Source organism: Dermochelys coriacea, chromosome 1 (genome assembly GCF_009764565.3).
Source record: "Dermochelys coriacea isolate rDerCor1 chromosome 1, rDerCor1.pri.v4, whole genome shotgun sequence".
NCBI classification, from domain to species: domain Eukaryota; kingdom Metazoa; phylum Chordata; order Testudines; family Dermochelyidae; genus Dermochelys; species Dermochelys coriacea.
In genome coordinates, this window is record NC_050068.2 from 325,508,605 (window position 1) to 325,532,659 (window position 24,055).

The window sequence follows — 24,055 nt, forward strand, 5'->3', positions numbered from 1 at the left end:
TAAATCCCGCAGCGAGCAGAGCTCAGGCTGAGCCAAGCTTCCCCATTTCAAGTTAGTTCTTAATTAATTAATTATTAGTCAAGTTAATAACCTTAAATAAGGCCCGAACGCTCCCTCATGCCCGGGAGGGGTCTCAAGGTGGGTGACTGGGTAAAGGGCGGGGATTTTAAGTAATTTAGGCCGGAGGGCGCGCAAGTCTCCCCTCCCCTCCCCGCATGAAGAGCTCGGGCGCCCTCGAGGCGGCACAAACAGCCTCCCCTCCGCCCAGGGCCAGGGCGCCGCATTGAGGGCAGCCGCCCAGCGCCACGGGGGCGGAATAACGCCCGGGCGCTACAGGCGCCTCTTTTCCCTCGGGCGTGCGAGGGGGGCAGCTGAGATTCCCCCCCCCCCCGTTCCCAAGACAACGCTCCTGCACAGGGAGCCCCCAGCCCTTCCCCGGCGCAGAGGCCAAAGCCTTTGCCAAGCGCCCGGAAACGCCGCCGCCAACCGGCCTGAGCAAGCTCCGGAGCGCGGGCGGGCCCAGGCGGCTGGGATGTGCGGCCGAGGCAGGGCGGGGGGGCCCGGCCCGGAGCGAGGAGGTGTCGGGCTCGCACTGACTCACGCGGAACAAAATCCTGCCTCCCGCCTCCGGGCGGCCGCGGAAACCTGCCTCCAGCCCCCCGAGCGTGAGGCCGGCCGGGCCTGACTGAGGCGGGGAATAGGGGGCGGCCTGACTAGCGGCGCCTTGTCCCCCGCACCCGCTGACCGCCGCCGGGCTCGGTCGCAGCCTCCCCGCCCACGGGGGGGGGGGCTGGGCGGGACTGCGGGCAGGCGAGGCCCCCGGGGCTGAGGGAGTCTGGGGCAGGGATGCATCGCGCGCCGCTTTCTCCCCCGTGAGCGAGTGTTGGGGAGCACAACCGTGTTCCCGCCGCCCCCATGTTCATCCCAGCCCCCTAACCCCCGCCCTGACTGGCCCTCTTCTTACCTTCCCCAGCCCCCGGTGGCTCTGCCCTCCAGCGGCTTCCGGCTTTTCTCCCGCCTCCACACCCCTGTTGCCTCTGGCCACTGACAGCAGCTGCTGCCGCCGCCCCCCCCCCAAGTCAGGCGCCCGCCCCCACCTTTACCTCTGCGGTTGCCAACCCTCCAGGATTGGCCTGGAGTCTCCCAGGATCGACATCGCTCTCCTGGTGACCATCTAAAGCAATCCAGGAGAATTTAATAGGATAGTTTAAGAAAATGACATTATGTCGGGAGGGATCTTCCGGAAGAGCTTCAGTCAGAGTGGGCGACCCCGTTTACCTCTGGCTCTTCCAAAACTGGCTCCTCCAGGAGAGCCCCACCCCATAGGAACTCCAGAGGGTGCGGTGGGGGCAGAGCAATAATATTGAGCGTCTTTAAAGCATGTTCACAGTACTATAGACATTATAGGCGCAGCTGGGGGCACTACCTATTGTTAAGGTTGCCAAAATGCTTCCCCTTACATGACCCTGTTTCCAGTTGCTGATAACTGTGCCAGTCTTTCGCCATTTGGGCTGAAATTTCTCATGCTGGGTGTCTGTCTCGGCCTCATTTTTTTTTTTTAATGTCACCCAAAACCGTTCAACTGTTTCCAGAAATGAGACTAGGTAATATACATTGTTTTGCTCTTGTTAAATTCGTGGGACATTTATTTGAAATGCTCGGAATGCCCCAATCGGGGCTTGAAGTTTGGTGGGGAAGGGGGTGGCCTGTGTGTCAGGACCAGGCCTTTGGCAGGAGTCCTCTGAGTATACAGGATGGGATCATGTTATTGAAGACTACCAGAATACATATGCACAGGAGGGCTCAATTGAGGTTGTGACGTTCCCCTCTGGTGTTGTCTGGACCGGTGATCTGCTAGGCCACTCCAATCCTTGACTCTGGGAGCCAACCTTACCCTGCCCTGCTGTGAGAACCCCCACTCCTGGGCTGTTTACCCACAGCCTCTGTCATGTAAACTGCTCCCAGCTACTTGCAACTGAATGACACTAGCCAATATCTCCAGTCCCAGACACAACCCTAGGAACCGCTGTCTTGCCGTGTCCAGTTATGCCTGCTGGACCCTGCAAGCTTATATGAGTTCATCAATTTAACAAAGAAATGGATATGTACAAGGCTTGTTATCCCAAGGAGAGTCTCTGACATGCTTCAAACCAAACGCACTGCTTCAGGTAGAATAAACAAACAGATTTATTAACTATAAAAATAGATTTTAAGTGATTATAAGTCAAAACATAAGTCAGACTTGGTCAAATTAAATAAAAGCAAAACACATTCTAAGCTTATCTTAACGCTTTCAATGCCCTTACAAACTTAGATGCTTCTCACTACAGGCTGGCTGGTTGCTCTTCAGCCAGGCTCTCCCCTTTGATCAGCTTGGTGTGGTGTCTGTAGATGTAGGTGGAAGAGAGAGGAACAGCATGGCAAAGTCTCTCCCTTTTATCATGTTCTTTCTTCCCTATTGGCTTTGCCCCCCCCCCCAGAGTCAGGTGAGCATTACCTCATTGCAGACCCAAACTGGCCAAAGGGAAGGGAATGAATCACTCAAGAGTCCAACAGATCCTTTTGTTGCTGCCTAGGCCAGTGTCCTTTGTTCCTGTAAGGCACGGCTGGGTTTGTCCCATACCTGCCCTGATTAGGTGTGAACTGCCTCTCTGCTCTTGGAGAGTTTTTGCCTGGGCTTATTTTAAGCCATAAGGGTACATTTTCAGCCTCATAACTACATACATGAAATTATAACCTATAACCTTACTGTAACAACAATGCTCAGTGCATCATGAGCCTTCCGAAGATACCTGACATGACAAACTTTGCATTGGATATCACACAATCATTTTACAAGGATGAACATGGGGGTGCTGAGGTGCAGAGCGTCACAGCGGTTTCACAGATAACCTTAATTCTGGCATTCCCTAACTTTTGAATGTTTGGCTTTCCAACCTTAATAATGTCCTTTTAATGTAATTTTGTGTGTGTAATTAAGTCTTATAAATATTGTTATCACCATTTTACATACAAAGAAACAGAGACAGAAAAGTGCCTTGATACTGAGCCACAGACATAGCCAAGATTAGAACTAGGACTTCTTGCCTCCCACCCAGTCCTCTCCAAATAGCAGGACAGCAGCTTAAAGAGTACCAGAGGTATTTACTCACTGCCTGGCAACGCAAGGAGCTTCCTGCAGTGAGGGTAGCAACATGGTATCTGTCCCTGGCACCTGCTGGTCTTTAGATCTCAGGTAAAATGAAGTCAGCCTAAAAACTATACTGAATTTGATTCTAAGATATTTATTGGTGGTATTTTCTTTGCTCTCTCTGTGATACCTTGCCTGCTGGTGATGCTATATAAATACATAATATTCAAATAAGGAAAAAGTATCATATAGCATTGGTGTTGGAATTTGGTTTTCTTTTCTTTTTTATTCTGATCAATTGATTTATTTGGCATAATATGACCCAGATTAAAACAATTTTTTAAAATGTATTGTTATTCATGTAGTATTGCAGCACAGTGTTCATGGCAGGTTATATGTCTTAAATCCCTACTCTTAAATGCCTGTCATCTAAGGTTCTGATCCTCTTAGCATAGATTTCATCATGCAATACATTCTGTATGGGCAGAAGTCAACCCACACATACCATCCGGCAAGAGCAGAGGACCATGTATCTAAACCTTCAACCTGAAGCTAATATAGGGTTGTGAGGCATCCGGTTTTGGACCAGAACATCTGGTCGAAAAGAGACCCTGGCAGCTCCGGTCAGCACCCGCTGACTGGGAAGCTAAAAGTCCGATTGACGGCACAGTGGGGCTAAGGCAGGCTTCCTGCCTGCCCTGGCTCCGCATGGTTCTTGGAAAGCAGCTGGCATGTCTGTCTTCTAGGCGCAGGGGTGGCCAGGGAGGCTCCATTCACTGCCCCTTCCCTGAGAGCTAGCTTTGCAGCTCCCATTTGCCTGGAACCACAGCCAATGAGAGCTGCAAGGGCAGTGCTTGCAGATGGGGGAAGCGCAAAGAGACACCTGACCGCCCCTGCGCCTAGGGTCCACAGGGACATGTCGGCCACTTCCGGGAGCTGCCTGAGGTAAGCACTAACCAGAGCCCACACCCCTCACCCACTCCTGCATCCCAACTCCCTGCCCCAGCCTTGAGCCCCTCCCTCACCCAAATTCCCTCCGGCATTCCTAACCCCTTGGCCCCAGCCCGGAGCCCCCTCCTACACCCCATCCCCAGCCCCACCCCAGAGCCTGCATCCCCCAGCTGGAGTCCTCACCCCCTCCCACATCTCAACCCCCTGCTCCAGCCCTGAACCTCCTCCTGCACCCAAACTCCCTCCCAGAGCACGCAGCCTGTCCCCCCATCTCCAAACCCCTCAGCCCCAGCCCAGAGCCCCAAACCCCTTGTCCCTGGCCCCACCCTAGAGCCCCGCACCTCCAGTTGGAGCCCTCCCGCACCCCAACCCCCTGCCCCAGCCCTGAGCCCCTCCCACACCTGAACTCCCTCCCAGAGCCTGCACCCAAACTTCCTTCCAGAGCTTGCACCTTTTCCTGCACTCCAAACCCTTTAGTGCCAGCCCAGAGCCCCCTCCTGCACCCCAAACTCCTCATCCCTGGACCCACACCAGAGCCCACACCCCGAGCTGTAGCTCTTACCCCACACACACCCCAACCCTCTGTCCCAGCCCAGTGAAAGTGAGCGAGGGTGAGGGAGAGCGAGCGACTGAGGTAGGGGCAGGGGCGGGGAGTTGTATGGGCCTGTGGTGCCCGGGCTCCAGCAAATTCAGGGCCCGGAGGGGGCCCAGCTCCACCAATGTTCATGTCCAGGTCTCTTCCCCGGCCCTGCCTGCCGCCCCTGTGTGCCTCCCTTGGAGTGTCCCTGCTTGCCCTAGGCAGCGGGCAGCTGCCCCCTGCAGCTCCACGCTATGCTGCGCTCCCTCACCGGCCACTGAAGGGGCAAGCTGAGGTGGCTACTGCGCCTGCAGAGGGAGGAAGCGGCGCATGGCAGCCCCCCCCAGCAGGTGACTCTGAGTAGCAGCCTGGGGCAGCTTAGGTGAGTGCCGGGAGGCCCGGGTAGGAGCCCTCCTCCCCCTGAGCTCGCTGCTGCCGGTGGGAGAGGACTAGGGGGAGCCTGCCTGCTGCATCCCAAACTCCTCATTCCTGGCCCAGCCCCATGCCTTGTACCCCAATGCTCTGTCCCAGCCCAGAGACCACACCCAGCACTCAACTCCCCTCCCAAAACCCACAGTCAGCACCCAAATACCCTCCCACATCCCCTCCTGCACCCTAACCCCCGTCCCAGCCCAGAGCCTGCACCCAAACTCCCTCCCAGAGCCTTAGGCAGGGATGTGTGTGTGTGAGTCTGGTGGGGGAACCTGTTCTGGGCACCACCAAAAATTATACAAACCTGCTGCCCCTGGGTAAGGGGATGGAGTGAGTAGGGGCAGGGCCTTGGAGAAGGGGTGGGGCAGGGGCAGGGCAAGGGTGTTCAGTTTTCTGCAATCAGAACGTTGGCAACCCTAAGTTAATGGCAAAACTTCCATTGACTGCAGTAGTGGAGAAATGGGTCCAATCAAGAAGCCTTAAATTACTTTTGGTATCAGCTAATGCCCCAGCTGTATATGCTACTTTCTATAGGTAAACCCTGAGTCTACATGGAGCCCCATTCATTTAAATTAAGTTCTGTGTGGGCACAGATGTCTAGGATTGGAGAGCTCAAAGCCCCATACAGAAGATGCTTACTGTTTTAGGTTCAGGACCTAAGTTAGTAACACCCAACTGCATATGCAGGTAATAAATATTAAAATAATCTCAATATGGGGCAAGCATTCCATGTCTACCACAGGGGTGCTGGAACAATTTTTATAGTGGGGATGCTGACAGCCATTGAACCAAATTGTAAACCCCATATATAATGGAAACTACTTCAAGGCAGCAACCCCAGCACCCCTAGTTCGAGCACCTATGGTAGGGGTGGGCAAACTTTTTGGCCTGAGAGCCACATCTGGGTATGGAAATTGTATGGCGGGCCATGAATGCTCATGAAATTGGGGGTTGGACTGTGGGGGAAGGAGAAGGGTGAGGGTTCCAGCTGGGGGTGCGGGCTCTGGGGTTGGGCTGGGGATGAAGGATTTGCGATGCAGGAGGGTGCTCCTGGCTGGGCCTGAGGTGTTCACATATCCGCAGGCGCCGCTCCCAGAGCTCCCAGAAGCAGCAGCATGTCCCCTCTCTGGCTCCTACGCGGAGGCATGGTGCCAGCCAGAAGGCTCTGCGTGCTGCCCCATCTGCAGCCACCACCCCTGCAGCTCCCACTGGCTGCGGTTCCCAGCCAATGGGAGCTGCAGAGCCGGCACTTGGGGCGAGGGCAGCGTGCAGAGCCCCGTCTGCCCCTACATGTAGGAGCCATAGCGGGGACATGCTGCTACTTCCAGGAGCTGTGCAGAGCAGGACAAGCCCCCAACCCTGCTCCCCAGCGGGAGCTTGAGGGACAAATTTAAAGGTCTCATGGTCCAGACATGGCCTGCAGGCTGTAGTTTACCCACCCCTGACCTATGGTCTACCATGGATTAAATAAACAATCTCCCAATGTTAAAAGAAGCCTAATTAATTACATTAAGAAATCACAGCTAATAATCTCCCCTTCTTGACTCCCTGAACTCAGCAGGCCTGGTCATGATGAGTACATAAAACAAAGAGTTAAAGAACTCAGCAATTAGAGATAAGTAGTGGGTGGAATACAAAATTTGATTAATGAAACTTCCAAGGGTATATACAGTAACACTATAAAAAAATGCTGATCCTATTGAACTCAATAGTTTTACCATTTATTTCAATGGAAAACAAGATCCATCTGTGACACCCTAGTACCCCATATTCACCACTGTCATATAATTATCTTTTGTACAAAGTATGCCTTGTGAGGTATCATTTTAAATGTCTTGATCTGCTAAACATTAATATCTCACTGGATTGTACATACTATCATTGCATTTGATGTTATGAAGTTTTGCTATGTATGTGTTAATGCAATATGTTGTGAAGTGAGAAACACCTACAACGAGCCTTTCAGGTACAACAATGAAGAAGTTAGACAGTGCTAATGGCCTATCAGCAAAGGCAATGAACCATGGAAAAGGTTGTCCTCATCCGGGAATGTTTCTGCTAACCTATGAGTAATGGCTGCTATGACTCAGCAAGGCACGCAAGGGCATGTGACCAGACCACATGACACTGAACTCCATTTTGGTACCTGTATTTTTCCACAAACTGGGCTGGGAATTTATCTTAGAATAAAGAGTTCCCGCCGTATGGAAAAACTGTATAAGGTGGGGAATGACATAATGATTTGGCCTCACTCCCCACACATGAGAACACCTGGAAACCCTGAGGAACAAAACTGAACTGGAGGAAGTGCTGGTCCCAAGCTAAAGGGATTTCTAGCTTGTGTATGGAACTTGGTGAACTGCTTGTATCATCAGTAAGGGTGAGAAATTGGTAATCCAAATCCTATCTATTTAGCATATCAGGTTTAGTTTGTGTTTTGTTTATTTGCTAAGTAATCTGCTTTGATCTGTTTGCTATCACTTAAAAACTATCTTTCTGTAGTTAATACATTTGTTTTTTTTTAATCTTAATCAGTGTGTTTTTAAGTGAAGTACTGGGAAATCTCATCTCAGTTAAGAAAGGCTGGTGTGTATATTCCTCTCCACATTGAGGGAAGGGCAAACTGAGTAATAAATTCATACTGGTCAGGTTTTTGATCAGAGTAGGATAGTACAGCTCTGGGATCCTAGGATGGAGAACTGGGGGTATTTTGGCTGTAGCCTCTCTAGCCTGCATATAATGGGTTTGGGGTGCAGGAGGGTGCTCCGGGCTGGGCCTGAGGGGTTTGGAGACTGGGAGGGGGATCAGGGCTGGGGCAGGGGGTTGGGGTGCAGGAGGAGGTCAGGGGTGCAGGCTCTGGGCGGTGCTTACCTAAAGCAGCTCCCGGAAGCAGCAGCATGTCCCCACTCTGGCTCCCATGTGGAGGCACGGTGGTGGCCAGGAGGCTGTGCGTGCTGCCCCATCCGCAGCCACCACCTCTGCATCTCCCGTGGGCCATGGTTCCCGGCCAATGGGAGTTGCAGAGCTGGCACTTGGGGTGAGGCCAGCGTGCAGAGGCCCCTGGCTGCCCTTACATGGGCAGAGCGGGACAAGCCCCCGACCCTGCTCCCCAGCGGGAGCTTGAGGGCCAAATTAAAAGGTCTCACGGGCTGGATGTGGCTCGCGGGCCGTAGTTTGCTCACCCCTGATATAGCAGTTCTCACTAGCAGAATGTTACCCTAAGTTTATTTTTAACATATGACAAATGTGTAGAGTAAGCAAAACACATAAACAAAAACCCAAGCACAACCATTCTGGAGCATGAAGGAGCACCTCTTAAATAGAACAGATCTCATTCTCAAGTATTGCAGGACTTCAGAACCAAATGGACTTCAACAATTGACTTCTTCAGGAAACAGGACTTGGACTTAACCTATCCTTAGACTCGTGTCTTTTGCTGACAATATAAATGTTGAATGCTATTGACAGAAAAACTCAAAATTGTAACGGTCTTCTTTCAATAAATCAACCTAGATAACTGCTGTTGTAATGTCTCAACTGTGGCCACATTAACTTCATTACAAACTAACTAAGTGACTCTTGTCTTTTCTGCTGCCATATTAAAAATCTCATGTAACGAACATTTATTCCAAAATAAAACTCAGGTTTGGGGGAATCGGAACACACCTCAGAACAGTTTATAAAGTATTTACTACACAACTTACTCTGGTTTATCATACACTTACAAATTCTTACCCTATATGATTCAGACAATTAGAAATCTTTTTATATTTAACTATACTTGATACTTCCAGAGGTATGAGAGTCAACAAACTACTAATTCATTATAATTTATCACTTACTGTCATGATGACTTCGTCGTTTGTTTGTTGACTCTCATACCTCTGGCCGTAATCAGTATAGTTTAAATATAAAAATATCTTTCTATTCATTATAATTATTCACTTTACTGCTATGACTGCATTGGTATAACCTACCCATATGGAAACATGATTTTGTTCAAAATCTTTATTATAATGGACTCAAATAGCAGTGTAGAAGGTTACTACCTTATTCTAATTTTCACTACATTTTGCTTACGGAAAACACAGTGCGTAGTGACAATCATGCTTTGGGTGAGCAATTTATAAAAGACAAGATTGTGAAAACCTGGGTGAGAGAACCAGGTTTAAAAGTTTTCTAATTTTTTTTTTTTTTTTGGTGATTCAGAAGAAAGATTGCTTCTTACCCACACTCATTTTATCCTATTTCTGTGTGACAGCGTGCTGGGCACAAACTGCTGAGCCTGTCCTCTGTCACGCCAGCTCCAATTACGCAAGGTAGAGAAACCTGTGCCTAACTGGCAAAGGGGAAACAGCTGCCAGCCTAATTAGCCTGCGGCTGCATAAAAGCCTCAGAGGAAAGAAGTAAAGGGGGTAGAGAGAAATAGGGAAGCCAGAGAGTGGAAGAAGAGTAGGAGCGCCTCTCTCTTGGCTGCAGAGACTGAGGAGTCCTTAAGGCCGAAACCCCCCAAGCTGTGTATGGTGAGAAGGTGGTGGGATTGCATGCTATAAATAAACTGCACCAGTGACTGCTAAGCCACAAGGTCTCTGAGCGTTTTTTGGCATAGGGCAGTCAGGAGCAAAGGGGGCCCTGCTATGCCCTGTTACATACCATCATGTCATTATTATACCCTGTATGGGAGGGGTGGCCAACCTGTGCCTGAGAAGGAGCCAGAATTTGCCAATGTACATTGCCAAAGACACAGTATTATGTCAGGAGCCCCTATCAGCTGCCCCACCTGCCAGCCACCCTGCCAATCAGCACCTCTCCTCCTTCCCTGTGCCTGATGCAGTAGGCTCTGGGGGGTGAGGAGAAGAGTGAGAGCTTGGGTGAAGTGGGGGCAGGGCCTGTGGCAGAGGCAGGGGTTGAACAGTGAGCATTGGAAAGTTGGCACCTGTAGCTCCAGCCTGGAGTCGGTGTCTATGCAAGGAGCCGCAGATTAACCTCTAAAGAGCCGCATGAGGCTCTGGAGCCACAGGTTAGCCACCCCTGCTGTACAGAAACATCTACTGTTAGCAGTGTTGTAGCCTTGTTGGTCCCAGGATATTAGAGAAACAAGGTGGATGAAATAATATATTGGACCAACTTCTGTTGGTGAAAGAGACAAGCTTTTGAACTTACACAGAGTTCTTCAGGTCATCTGTCCAGCAAATGAAAATATCAATATCATTGGTTTTGGGGTGCATTTGTCCAGAAATTCTTCCCTAAGAAGAATGAAAAGATTGATGTACTAGGGAGCCATCCCAGTACTCATGGCTGTTCCCCCTGGTTTGGATAAATTATTTATTAAATGTAAGACTGTTATGGGTGAGGATTAAATGGTTGAGTCTGGTGATGTCTGGGGTGGGTGAACACTTTTTTTCCACAAAATAATCACTCCAAACTGACCTCTCTATCCTCATCCTCAAAGGAAATCTGCACAACACTTTCAAAAGACAAGCTTGGGAACTCAAATTCATAACTGCTAGACACCAAAAATCATGGACTCAAGAAAGACACTGGATCTATGGCTCATTATAAAAATCTGCAACCTACTAATGCCTCCTTTATCCTATGACTGTAGAGGTGATACTACCCACTTCACCGTGAATGGTCTCTTGCAAGATGTGATAAGCCCTTAGCTGTTCCACCTTCTATTTAGCTGTAACACTCTGAGGAGTTGGTCTTGGTGAAGACACTCCTAAATCAATGGAAGAGCTTTGTAGTTAGTTACCACCTCTCAGGGAGGTGGATTATATCCATAGGAGAAGCTCTCCTATTGACATAGCATAGTCTACACAGTGGGTTAGGGAAGTGGATTTTTCACACCTGAGCAATGTAGTTATACTGAGATAGGTCTGAAGTGTAGACCTGTCCTGAGTGCCTTTCCCAGTCTCAAAGAAGAGCTCTGTGTAAGCTCAAACTCTTACCTCTCACTAACAGAAGTTGGTCCAATAAAAGATATCATCTCACCCACTTGACCTTAGGAACATATACTGTATATAGTGCATGCTGAACAAATCTTTTTAAGATTTGTGCCCTAAGTCTGCAAGTTACTTAAACGTGTATAACTTGAAGCATAGAAGTAGCCCTATTTTGAAGTGAAGGGGACAATACAAGCACATGCTTAATTTCAAGTACTGATTCAAGGTCTGATGCAAGAACTGAGTTACCAAGACAATTTCATTCTGGACTTACAGTATCACTTAACATTAAAGAGACATATCTTCCACTTGAAAATTAATTAAGGAGTGGAAACTAAAATTTCATATATTTCTTAATTTTCTTCCACGTGGCTAAGAAAATCTGGAACTCTACCAAGTTCAATGCTAGTTTAAGGGATTTCAGGCCTTCAGAGCAGCAAATGGGAAACCTAAAGAGGGACAGTTGTGTGAAGCCTTTCTCTTCTGTGATTTAGGGGCCCACATAATTAAAACCAAATATAAATACTGAATTTTCACTTTAGATAAATACTAGCTGGGTGTCTCAATTGAGCTTTTCTCAATTAAGGGAACAATTCTTTGTAATTCTGTTTAATACACTTTGAGCCTGTTCCTGTTGCCCTTCTATTCACGTGAGTAAGGATAGCAGCATTGGGGATGATCTTTGAAAGCACTTTGGTACTGCATAAATAATTTATTTTCTAATAAGACACTTTGCTTACAGCATCACAATCTTGTGTATGGTAATGCATTGCCATATATAAAAAAGCTATTTTCAAGTCATGAATATTTCCTGAGTGTAAAATAATGTTAATATAAAAATGATCAGTTCAGAAATGTCCAGTAATATTACACTGCATGAGATCTTTCATGCACTGTGATTTTGACTAATAAATATAAGCATGCGGAAACCTATCACTATAACAATGTACCCGCAACTCTAAAATATAAAATGCAATATTCACATGATTAAAATACTTTAAAAGATGTTACACCCCATAGTGGTCATTAAGGTAGTCCAGAACCGCTGAGGTGCTTGATAAAACATTAAAAACCTTTTTTTTCCTGTTTTGAAGTTATCCGTTCCATCATGTACATTAAATGATGATGAAAGCATGTAAAAGGAGTCCCATGTTCAAGAGCAATGTCAACCCAGTCCTGGATGCACTTCAAAGGTGTATCTTCATATCCTGCAAACATGGCTGGATTGGCTAAGAGTCCCCTAGCAACCATTACACCTTCAAATGGAAAATTTGAGAAGTGTTAATATACAATTTAACTTTTAACTTTTTTATGTTTACCCGAGGGTTTTGTAGAGCACCATCACCACAGTATCTAATACTTGTGAATAGCTAACTAGAGAGCAGTAGAAGCTGGAAAGCCAATATGACAATTGCACCCGGGGAAACTCTGTTTAACAGTCCAAATCCAAGATTACCTGTGATATTTAGAGGTCCAGTCTACCCAGCTTAATGGCACTTCATGATAGAGAATTTGAAAGAAAACACAGCATATATGGAATGGGAACTTTTCTTTCCCAGTTCTTTGAACAACCACAACCAGTCCTCCAGCAATATTTTCTTATTAGTTAAAACATAGGATGATCCTGTTTTTTTTGAGCAAAATTTATTACTGATTGACACATAGTGAGGAAACAAATTCATCCCTTGGTTAACTCAAATGACTTAAAGAACACTTGCACTAGCTGGTAAGACCTCAGCTGGAATAATGCATCCAGTTCTGGCCACCACACTGTAGGAAAGCTGTGGTCAAGCTGAAGAGTCCAGAGAATAACAAAAATGACATAAGGTTTAGGAAACCTGGCCTATGAGAAAAGGAGAAAAAAACTGGGCACATTTAGTCTTGAGAAAAATGGACTGAGGGGGGAATCTGATAAGATTGCAAATTTGTTAAGGGCAGTTATAAAGAGGACAGGGATCAATTGTTTTCTGTATCCAGAGAAGAAGTAGTAATGGGCTTAATCTGCAATAAGGGAGATTTAGGTGAAATTTTCTAACTATAAGAGCAGTTAAGCACAGGAATAAGCTTGAAAGGAGGTTGTAGAATCCCCATCATTGGAGGTTTATAAAAACAGGTGGAACAAACACCAATCAGGGATGGTCTATGTTTACTTGGTCCTGCCTCGAGGCTGGACTTGATGACTTCTTGAGGTCCCTTCTAGCCCTACATTTCTATGACGCAGACAGACTGACTGGGGAGTACAAGGAAAGAATAATGCTGAAACTGACTAGCCTGATACTTGACAAAATCCAGGACAGATGGTACTCCTCCTTCTTCCCTTTATTTGCCACAGTAACAAATCCATCTCCCACCTGCAAGGGCCAAAATGGCTGCCACTGAGGCACCCCTTGTACCAGTGGTGGGCACCCTGCGGAGGGCCATGAGACAGTTTGTTTACATTGACTGTCCGCCTGCAGCTCTCAGTGGCCGCGGTTCACCGTTCCCAGCCAATGGGAGCTGCAGGAAGCAGCACGGGCTGGAATGGCAAACCGCAGCCACTGGGAGCTGCGGGCAGCCGGGCCTGTGGACAGTCAATGTAAATAAACTGTCTCGTGGCCCACCAGCGGATAACCCTGACGGGCTGCAGGTGGCCCACCACTGCCTTGTAGGAACAGAAGGAACCGTTATATGTCTACAAGAACTCTCCATTAATGTCATTAATCATTCATATTAGGTTGATGAGTGTCTGAGGGTTTTCTGTGTGTAGGGGTGGGATACAGTATTTAAATAAAGGGCTTTTGCAGTTTGCCTACTATCCATAATAGTACTCTAATGCTTTGTAAGGATAAGGCCGTTTCCTGTAGCCATATTGTAAAGCCTTTGTCTGCAGCCATATTAGGAGAGCAGCAACCATGAGCTAAGAAGCAGGAAGTCACATCCTCACATTCCATCTAAATTACATTAAAACAATGTAATATTGGGCTATTAAGGAGATCCTGTCCTAATAGCACCCACTATCACCAGATAAAGAAACAGAACTTAAGACGGTTGAAGAAAATTTAGTTTGATAGCATTCAGTCTGGCAAGAAACCACTTATCAAGAGTTGTGGTTGTGAAATCCTCATTTCTTCATTGTTTTGTCTTTATGGTCCCCACTTCTCTATTGTTTATCTGTATGATTTCTGTCTGGTTCTTTGATTGTTTCTGTCTGTTGCATAATTAATTTTGCTATGTGTAAATTAATGAAGGTGATGGAATATGATTGGTTAAACAATTGTTTTACAATATGTTAGGATTGGTTAGTAATATTTTAGTAAAATGATTGGTTAAGATAATCTTAGCAGGACTCAAGTTTTACTATATAAACTGTGGTCCAAAAGGAATTTCTTTGGGAACCAACTCCGGGACACGGGCCCAAGATCAGAACTGACAGACCTCAACACTCTGCCATTGACACTGTGTAGAAACAGGAGTCCCCCAGATGACCTGATCCTGACTGGCCATCAAGAACATTTCATCTCTCTTATTGGGAGTGATGAGCACTGTATGTGTAGCATGTGCATTCTGTTTTGGTGATTGTTAATAAATAAAGGTTAAGTAGGATATTACTGTGTAAGGCTCTTTCACTGGTAAAAGACCCTGTAAACCCTCAAATGATTAAACCCTGAGTCCACAGGGAATGAGTGTTTACGTGGAGCCCGGAGAAGTAGAGCCCAGAGCCCACAGAGGGGTAAAGTTAGGTGCCTTTTGCCTAGAGCCCTAAGAACTGGGAAAGGGTGGGGATGCCTAAATTAACTGGGTTACGCCTGAGTCTTAGGAATAGGGTAAGGGTGTGTGCCCTAGAGTGTAAGGTTATGCCTGAGCCCACGGAAGGGTAAAAGTGGGTGCCCCTGAGTGTGTGAGTAACAGAGAATTTTGTGCAGGTAACAGCTTTTAAGTGTGTCTGCTCATGAATCCTTAAGATGTCGGAACCAATGAACTTCATATCTCAGTTCTCTCCTTGAAGAGTGCAAAACGCTCAAATATAAATTCAACTTACAGACAAATGTATATTTTAAAAAGTATGTTTCCCAGCAAGTTTACTGAAATAATACCCAAAGTATGCTGAGTTCTTACCATCTGTCCCCGTTATATGATGAATATTCTCTGCATCTTTTAAAGTTTTAACATCTCCATTAGCTACAATAGGTATAGACATATTTTGTTTAATTATTTTAATTGCATCATAATGTACTGGCTGATGTCGTTCTTCTACATTTCGACCATGAACTGTAATCCAGGAAACTCCAGTTGCTTCAGCTTTTCGACAGAGATCTACAGTTCTCTTTAGATCATCATGGATTCTAAAATTCCAAGGAATGTAATAATTATCCTCATCATCAAACAATTATCTCAACTGCATGAAATCCCAGCATAAAGCAAAGTAAACAAGAATTGAAGAAAGAACATTATTGTTGGAAGATGAACAGAGCTTTTATCATATAACACATTATTTTAATAAATTAATATCCCTTGATTTAGTATTGCCGTTAATCATGTCACTCAAATTGAAAGGGTGTCCAAACTATATAACAATTGCCAGAAACCCATGAGGCTCTTAAAAATATATAATTTTGCGTAATTTTGTACCAAAAATGTAGTAGCTCACATTAATATAGCACCTTTTTTTCTGAAAAATCTCAATCAACTTTAAATCTTTATTAACAGAAACTGCTGATATTCCTGTGTAGGTTTTGTATGACTTCCTCCACCACTGAAATGCAACATGGCGACACATCACAATATTTTAGAAGTCAATGAAGTGAAGGATATCTTTTTCCATCTGAAACTGGAGTGGCAATTTAGGTAGGCAGAATGACTCAAGTTGAAATTTGATAAGGAATGTAATCAAATCTTTAAGCAATAACAATTTGTCAGGATCTATTTTTAATGCCCCATCTAACAGACAGCTTCTCCAGCTGGACTATGCCATTAATACCATACTAGATCTAGTTCTAAACAGGTAGAAGGAAGAATATCACTAACTTACCAGCATCATTTCCTGTTCCCCCTATGTTTCTTTGAGAACTCCCATTCAAGTGGTAACTTGACCCAAGCTTGCTTAGCTTGGTTCAAAGCACTAGGTGATATGGTTATATAAACAATACAAAACTATTCAACTAGCTTGTGATCATTTTACCTTTCCTGAATTCTGAGTTTTTAAAAAATGTATGACTTTTATGTTGCTTTGGATATTAGTGTGTTCTTGTAAACCAAAGCACACTTGAGGACATGTAGCACCAGAGAAACACTGACTGTAATTTTGTAGGATTACATGTCTCCAAATGTACTTTGGATGAGAAAGAAAACAGATCCTGACCAGCTGGGGTTGTTAAAGATCTCAGGGTTGACCTACCCAAAAGCTGAATGCAAATCTCCACAGACCATGCTTATGGCACTTTTTCTGTAAAGGTAATATTAACCTAAAACATTGCCTGTTTTGCCTGATTAAATAATAAACATGCTTTATTGTCTTGAGACATAGTAGTGGTCTAAACTTACCTTATCTTAATAGACACTGAAAATCTGGGGTTCTCGACTTGATTTCTTACATGTCTCACCATATCTTGAACCAGCTCTGGTTTATTTATTAAACAAGCACCATAACCTTCCGCCATTGCCCATCTTTAAGTTAAAGAGAACAATGTTTGCATTGTATATTTGCAATAAAAGGTCAGTTTCAACCTAATGCACTATTTCAGTTTCCTTTTCAACACATTTGGTGAATTATTTTGTCAACAGGGAAGAAGGCAGAGATGGTACTGGCTATGGGTGAAAGATATTCTTATGGTTAAGGCTCAGGTCTTGGGAGATGTAGCTTCAATTCCTGGTTCTGCCACAGATTTCCTATGTGACTTTGGACAAGATACTTAGTCTCTCTCCAACCCAGTTTCTAATCAGCTAAATTATAAAATTTTTACCCATCCCCTTGCCCCCAAAAGGGCATCATAAGGAAAAATAAACTAACATTTTTGAGGCACTCAGACACAATGTGATGTGGGCCAATAAACAGTTAAATTTCATCTTCTACATAGAGTCATGGGCTGTTTTCAAAGAGAAATTACTTTTATGAGGACTGTTGGAAAAAGGCCCTTGTGTATGTAAATAATGTCCCTCTTAATCTAACTGTGAAAACTATATCCGAGAGAATGGCAGGATGTACCATTTTCTCTAACCTAATTGTAGCTATTTATTAGTATTTAAATAATTTGTCCTTATAAGCAGATTTTCAAATTAAAAAACCCTAAACCAAAAACAGAACACATATTTTTCTATGGTTTTGAAATTGGAAGCTTGGTCTCTTGGGTGGACTGTGCAAAGTAAATATAACTATACAGCTCTGATCACACACAAACTCTCAATTTGATATTTCAAAGCAGCTGGGTTGAAAGATAGAGAGAAACTAATACATTTCTATGTGTAAAATTATTAGGAGATAACTGTTATTTCAAGCCATGAGAATCTAATTAGACCACTTGAGTAATTACCTATTTGCACTTATTACAAGTTACCTTTGGTTGTGCTTCCCTACATTTTCTAGTTGATGTTTTCAGTTTGTAAAATGTGTTTTGACTAAAACACCTCCAATATCACTTAATAGGTCTAACTTGAACCACTTAATAAATATTTTCAATTGTGCAACTGAACTGGGTCACGACATACAAGAACAAAATCTGGAAGATTTTAAGTGAGGAGCAGATCACTGATCTCATTGACAAACATTTATCACCTAATCAAAGATGCAAGTAGTTCTTGAACATTAAACAATCACATGACTTAATAAAGAAGGAAGAATTATTTCGAAGGATATTCTTTACTTGTAGAAGTCTCTCAGGCATCAGGATTTACACCAACATTTTGAGAATAGCCACAAAGTTTCCCTCAATATACTTCCCAAGTCATTTGCAATGAAGCTCTCATTCCCTGTCTGCAAAAAGAAAAGGAGTACTTGTGGCACCTTAGAGACTAACAAATTTATTAGAGCATAAGCTTTCGTGAGCTACAGCTCACTTCATCGGATGCATTTGGTGGAAAAAACAGAGTTTTTTCCACCAAATGCATCCGATGAAGTGAGCTGTAGCTCACGAAAGCTTATGCTCTAATAAATTTGTTAGTCTCTAAGGTGCCACAAGTACTCCTTTTCTTTTTGCGAATACAGACTAACACGGCTGCTACTCTGATTCCCTGTCTGGTAAGTCAGTGTGCAGCACTTTTGATGCCACTGTTAATGCCTCTTCAACAATTATCCACCAAAGGTTGCCAATTCCCTATTAAGTCAACACTCAACATCATAGACACAAAGAATGGCACACTGATAATACGTCTGAACTCTACTGTCTCACCGATGCAGAAGGTCTCCTGAGACTGCTCTCTGAATGCTTTCTCAGGAAGACAAATCATAATTTCTACATTTAAGAACTACCATTAATCTATCACTACTTCTTTTGGATTTGAAAAATTAGGAAGTGATTTTTCATTGTCCCTAATTCTTCCAACTTCTTAAAGTTTTACCTCTGAGGACAGCCACAATTTAGGTCTATTCCATCTGCAAAAGGACAGACGATACGGGCAGCATCAGATAAAACCTGTGCTTCATTAGCAGCAAACTGAACAATCAGTGGGCGATCACCTAGTCAAAGAGAGAGCTCTTTAGAATATACCATAACAAGAACAATGTATACTACATATGAAACTCACCCTTACTAATTCTTTAAGTAAGTCAACATAATCAGGTCTTTAACATAATCAGTATAACAACAGAAGATTTTAAAAAAATGGTAAACAAAGAATTCTAAACTTATGAATGTTTTGTTATTCCTGGATAAAGTCAATCCCTTGTATATCTTCCTTTCCTGCTATTTCTAATAGCAATACTATTTTCAATGTGTGTTGCCACAAGAAAATAATTTTTAGAAGAAACATTTATTTCTAAATTAGAATTCCACTCTTTTTACAAAATAAAAATAGTCTCCAATGACAGAAAGAGAGACAAGTATTTTTTTCTAAAAAATGCAGACTTCATTTCTTATATTGCCTTATACTTGGATGTTCTGACACACAAAATATAAGGAAACATTAGAAACTGTACAGAATAGAGTTCTTATAATGGTGACATATTAATAACCAATTAAAAAGTAAAGAAATTCAGGGTTAAGTTTTAAATATATTTTTAAAGTAAGAAAATTAGAAGGTTATAGTTCATAAAACCTAAAATGTCAGCAAGTCTAGAAATAATAAAGGTTCTAGCACCAACCTTAATTGCACAACTTTATCCATATCTGATTTTTTTAAACACATTCCACAGAGCACCAGAAAACCAAAGAAAACTCTAAATATGGGATTATAAACTGCAAACCTAATCCTCTAATTAATGGCTGGAGACCAAACTCTCCGCTGCCTTCATGGTACAAGCCACAGACCATATCTCACAAATGGGTACTCCTGGAGGAATTCTGCACTACTGCACGTGCATAATTAATGAGCCATGCCTAGTTTTAATTTTTTCCACAGAAAAGAGCTTCTGCAAAAATGTTGCTGATGTTCCACCTTTTGCCCACCAGAGGACGCTGTGATGCAAGAATAGTGGCAGCTCCCAGCAGAAAATAACTTCTGCCAGTTCTGCCCTTTGCCCACGAGATGGTGCTGTGGGGATAGAACACAGTAGCAGTTCCCAGCCAGGGAGGGAAGAGAAAGGGGGTTGCTGGGGGCTGCAAGGCTGTGTCAGACAGGGGCTCATAAGGGTTAGTGGAGGAGCACAGACTGGGGCAGAGGCTGAATGGGAGTGGAGGCACAGGGCCACATGGTGATGGGGGAGGGGGTGCCGAGCTACGTAGGGACAGGTGAGTGGCTGGGTAGGGGCACAGAGACACAGTGGGAGGAGGTGCAGGAACACATGGGGACGGGGCAGATGTGCCTGACTGAATGGGAGAGGCTAGGGGTCAGCCAGGGTCTGCATGGGGGAAGCTCCCTAACAATCCCTCCCCACCCCCTAAAAAAACCTGTTCCATACTTTTCCCACCCATACACAACAACCCTCCAAGTTCACACCCAGGTTCCTTTCCAGCAATCCTTCCTTCTCCCTCAGCTTCTCCATTATCCTTGACTCCCCCAAGCCTTTGCACTGCTTCTGAAGGGTGCAGGAAATATGGTTCTATATTGTAGTTTAAATGAATTATTACTCAGAGTTCTGTATTAATATGTCTAGTAAGGATTTATTTGTCAAAAATGTTTTCTGAATCTTTTTTGTTGTCTGCATTGTTACAGACATACTTGCTGACAGTTATTTTGAAATAAATGACCAAAAATAATTGAAACTGGTGTGATTATATTGTATTATTTTGACAAATATGTAGAATTTTAAAATATTGTGCGCAGAATTTGTAATTTTTTGGTGCACAATTCCCCCAGGAGTAAGATGAAGCAATCTTTGGGACAGATCCTCAGCTTGTGTAAATTGTCATTCACTTCAATGGAACTGTAATAATTTACACCAACTGAGTTCTGCTCCTTGATTTTACAAAGGCATCAGAGGACATCTGAAACATCTAAAAAAGTTGGCAGGTTCAGATAACCAGAAGAATCAGTCATGTAAAGCTAAGTGCTGAAGCTCCCAAAGAGTTTTTAAAACCACAAAAAAATGAAGCCTTGAATATAAGGTCCTGTGGAACTTCTAAGTTCTGGAGGACCAGAACTACAAAAATCTTTGCCATTGTACTTATAAGCCCAGAAATACTAAGGACAGGTCTACACTATGGCAGGGATTGATGCTCTGAGACTGATCCACTGGTGGTCGATTTAGCGGGTCTAGTAAAGACCCGCTAAATCGACTGCAGATCGCTCTCCAATCGATCCGTATATTCTACCCCTGATGAGAAGAGTAAGGTAAGTCAACAGGAGATTTTCTCCTGTCAACCCTCTGGGGTGTTGACCCCGCGGTAACTCGACCTAAGATACATCGACTCCAGCTACGTTATTCATGTAGCTGGAGTTGCGTAGCATAGGTCGACTTACCACAGTAGTGTAGACATAGTCTCAGGTCTGATTCTCCTTATGTCTGCAAGGCTTAGTACCTCAGCAGCAGTGCAGCTAAAGACTGCTCTACACTAGGCACTTACATCAGCATAGCTACCGTCTCTAGGAGTGTCAAAAATCCATGCCCTGAGAGATGTAGCTATTCTGATCTGTAGACGTTGCCAGGTCTACAGAAGAATTCTTCTGTCTATCTAGCTAGCGCCTCTCAAGGAGGGGGATTACCTATGCTGATGGAAGAACCCCTCCTATCGGCGTAGGTAGTGTCTACATTGATATGCTACAGCGGCGCAATTGCAGTACTGCAGCTGTGAAGCTGTAGCATTTCAAGTATTGACAAGCCCGGTGAACCCTGGGGGGATATAAACAACCTTCAGTTAACCACCAGAAAACACAAATGCCACCAAGTTGAGTATTAGACCTTGCTTCGCTTGGTCAACTAGATTAATAGAATTTAAGGCCAGAAGGGACTGTCGTGATCATCGAGTCTGATCTCCTGCATATTGCAGGTCATAGCACCTCACCCCTCCACTCTGTAATAGACCCCTAACCTTTGGTTGAGTTACTGAAGTGCTCAAATCATGATTTCAAGACTTCAGGTTACGGAGAATCGACCATCTAAGATCAATTATTGCATAAAATCCTCTGAAAAAGCAAGAACATATAAAATAAATACCTTTGCTTGTTGTGAATTCACTGTCTCTAGCTTTCACAGATCTGACAAAATCAGCAGCAATTATCATTGGTGTATAACACAAATCACAGTTGTATTTCCTGACCAAAGTTCTGAAAGCCAACCTGTGGGCATACGGACATTTGAATTGAAACAAACAAACTAACAAATTCAGAACATACATTGTTTTCCTAAATAAACTATTTTAAAATTAAATTATTTAAGTGCGTTTAGCCATACAGCACCTAATACAGTGGGGTGTCTAGGTATTACCACAGTATAAACAGATAAACATGCATGTTTTGAAGCGTGTTTTCCAAACTGTTAAAAAAAGTAACCAAACTTATTTTTATACTTAACATACATTTACATGGAGAATCCATTGAAAGTGTATAGTTAAACATGATGTGTTACTTACTTTGAATATCGGACCATAGGGGCACATATTTTTACAAAGTGCCCAGAATGAAACAAATCTACTGGATCCTTTTGTTGACATTGTGTGGTTTCAATGGCGTCACTAATCATTTATGAGTTTCAATACTACTTAAAATCTGGAAAAAGAAAACAATTTTTTAAAACAGAAATCTTACTACTTATTTGCAATTCTCATAACATACAGCAATGGATAACTGTTCTAAGTTAGTTAACAAAAAGGTTAATAGAATTTACACTAACTTCACAAGGAGGATGGAGGGGGTGGTTCCACTGCTATGGTCTGGGGCTATGTTCTAGTGAGAACTTAGTGTCCCGCTGTCCTCAGTTTGTGGGAAGCAGTTTATGGATAACATTGTGTCTGTTTTAAGTATATCCTTAGCATGTGTCCTATATTTAACATACTGCAACGGAAAGCAATACACCTACAAATATATTTTTGTTACATTTGCACAATGCATGACTAACACAGAAACGGGTACTTGACTTTCAATTAACTGAATCTCCTAGAAATATAATAGAGAATATGCTCAGATACTTGAAAAATTTAGTTTATCCCACGGAGCTTGAGAAAGGGAGAGAGAGATTATCCAGGGGATTTACCAATTTAGGTCTAACTGCTGTTGTAAAAAATCCAATGGCCATGAATACGACAGAAAAGGTGTACAAGACATCTTCAGGTTTCAGAGTAGCAGCCGTGTTAGTCTGTATTCGCAAAAAGAAAAGGAGTACTTGTGGCACCTTAGAGACTAACAAATTTATTAGAGCATAAGCTTTCGTGAGCTACAGCTCACTTCATCGGATGAGCTGTAGCTCACGAAAGCTTATGCTCTAATAAATTTGTTAGTCTCTAAGGTGCCACGGGTACTCCTTTTCTTTTTGCGAAGACATCTTCAGTGACAGAAGGAAGAGACAGGGAATGGGAGGAGAAACAGAAAAAAAGGGAAGAAGACAGCGGGGAGGGAAAAGGTAGAGCAATAAGAGGACGGGGTTGCACGGCGCAGGGAGCGATGCAGAGACAGCCATGCCAGCCCTCCTCTCCCCATCCCCCTCCCGGCCCAGCTCCCATCCCCCCTTGGGCCCGCCCCCGCCCCTCCTAGCATCTATCTCTACTTCACCCGCGGCGGGAGGCCGGCAGACCATGCCAGCCCAGAACGACCTTTCCCCTCTGACCCTTCACCCGCCCCTGCCAACTGACAGCACGGAGGCGCGGAACGCTGGCCTTGTCGCTAGCCGGTCGCTTATGGATGACGTCAGGGCCTCCGGGAGCTGCCAGCATGGAAGAGGCCGCGGCGGGAGGCGGCGGCGGCGCCCCTGCCCCTGCCATGGGACTGGCTCTCGGGGAGCTGCTGGGGGACGGTGAGGAGGGGCTGGCGCGGGGTAATAGTGAAATTGGGGGCGGCGGGGACACGAGTGCGGGGCTGGAGCTGGGGGACCTCGGCAGCAGAGGGTCTGAGGTGAAGCGAGGGCACCGGGCAGCCGGGCGCCCAGGGGGCTTTGGGCAGCAGAGGGGCCCTGCGGGGGACTGGCACCAGGCTAGTCGTGCGGACTGTGTTGCTTTGCCAGCCGGACTAGGGACCGGAGACTCGGAGGCGGAAGAGCTGGAGGCTGCGGAGGAGTTTGCTCTGGTGGCAGGGGATCCCTGTCACACCTGTCTCTGCTTGCGTGGCTGTCTTGCTGCTCCTGCAGGTCTCCAGGCACCAAGCTCTCGGTCTGTCCTGCTGGCTGGAAAGGGGGGGGTAGCTGCTCTTGCTGGGAGTTTTTCTAGTCCCTGTGCTTCAGGTTTATCGTGGCATCAGATGAAGTTATTAGGAATTGTGTTGTTGCTGGTGGCCCTTTCCAGCAGGATCCCTTGTGTGTATATT

General features: G+C 44.9%; 3 protein-coding genes and 1 long non-coding RNA gene across 14 annotated transcripts in view; 2 read left to right on the forward strand and 2 right to left on the reverse strand.

Annotated features, from left to right (window-relative positions):
• BCAP29 (B cell receptor associated protein 29) overlaps window positions 1-1,300 on the reverse strand; it is a 59,598-nt gene extending 58,298 nt beyond the window's left edge. Inside the window, exon 1 of one of the 5 annotated variants that reach the window (XM_038390601.1) lies at window positions 1,104-1,300. In XM_038390601.1, the coding sequence (XP_038246529.1) occupies window positions 1,104-1,174 (71 nt within the window). In that variant the 5' untranslated portion in view covers window positions 1,175-1,300. The other 4 variants (XM_038390607.2, XM_038390592.2, XM_043496970.1 and 1 more) reach the window with 4 other exon arrangements.
• LOC122456612 lies at window positions 89-16,562 on the forward strand. Its single transcript, XR_006275600.1, has 3 exons — window positions 89-138; window positions 14,395-14,558; window positions 15,295-16,562. It is a non-coding gene; the product is annotated as an uncharacterized LOC122456612 (long non-coding RNA).
• Window positions 11,728-23,435, reverse strand: DUS4L (dihydrouridine synthase 4 like). 7 transcript variants are annotated; one of them, XM_043497023.1, is made up of 7 exons: window positions 23,309-23,435; window positions 22,174-22,309; window positions 21,759-21,880; window positions 18,566-18,683; window positions 16,556-16,678; window positions 15,131-15,357; window positions 11,728-12,291 (listed from the first exon to the last, which is right to left on the reverse strand). In XM_043497023.1, exons 2-7 carry the CDS (start codon window positions 22,281-22,283, stop codon window positions 12,101-12,103), a joined length of 891 nt encoding a protein of 296 aa, XP_043352958.1. In that variant the 5' UTR covers window positions 22,284-22,309; window positions 23,309-23,435; the 3' UTR covers window positions 11,728-12,100. The 7 variants fall into 7 exon arrangements, with proteins under 7 accessions (XP_043352958.1, XP_043352929.1, XP_043352936.1 ...); XM_043496994.1 differs by lacking the exon at window positions 23,309-23,435 and adding an exon at window positions 23,080-23,201 and having other exon boundaries at window positions 22,174-22,864; XM_043497001.1 differs by lacking the exon at window positions 23,309-23,435 and adding an exon at window positions 22,434-22,916.
• The window catches only part of COG5 (component of oligomeric golgi complex 5), a 318,307-nt gene continuing 317,588 nt past the window's right edge, over window positions 23,337-24,055 (forward strand). The window contains exon 1 of the mRNA XM_038390528.2: window positions 23,337-23,549. Coding sequence (XP_038246456.1) covers window positions 23,438-23,549 — 112 coding nt within the window. The 5' untranslated portion in view covers window positions 23,337-23,437. The remainder of the gene's footprint in view (window positions 23,550-24,055) is intronic.

Coding starts and splice junctions, on each gene's coding strand:
- DUS4L (XM_043497023.1), bottom strand. CDS start 22,283: ATGATTAGTGACGCCATTGAAACCACACAATGTCAACAAAAGGATCCA. Junction 21,881..22,173: donor CCTATGGTCCGATATTCAAA/GTAAGTAACACA, acceptor GTATGCCCACAG/GTTGGCTTTCAGAACTTTGG. Junction 12,292..15,130: donor TCATATAACGGGGACAGATG/GTAAGAACTCAG, acceptor TTCCATTTGAAG/GTGTAATGGTTGCTAGGGGA.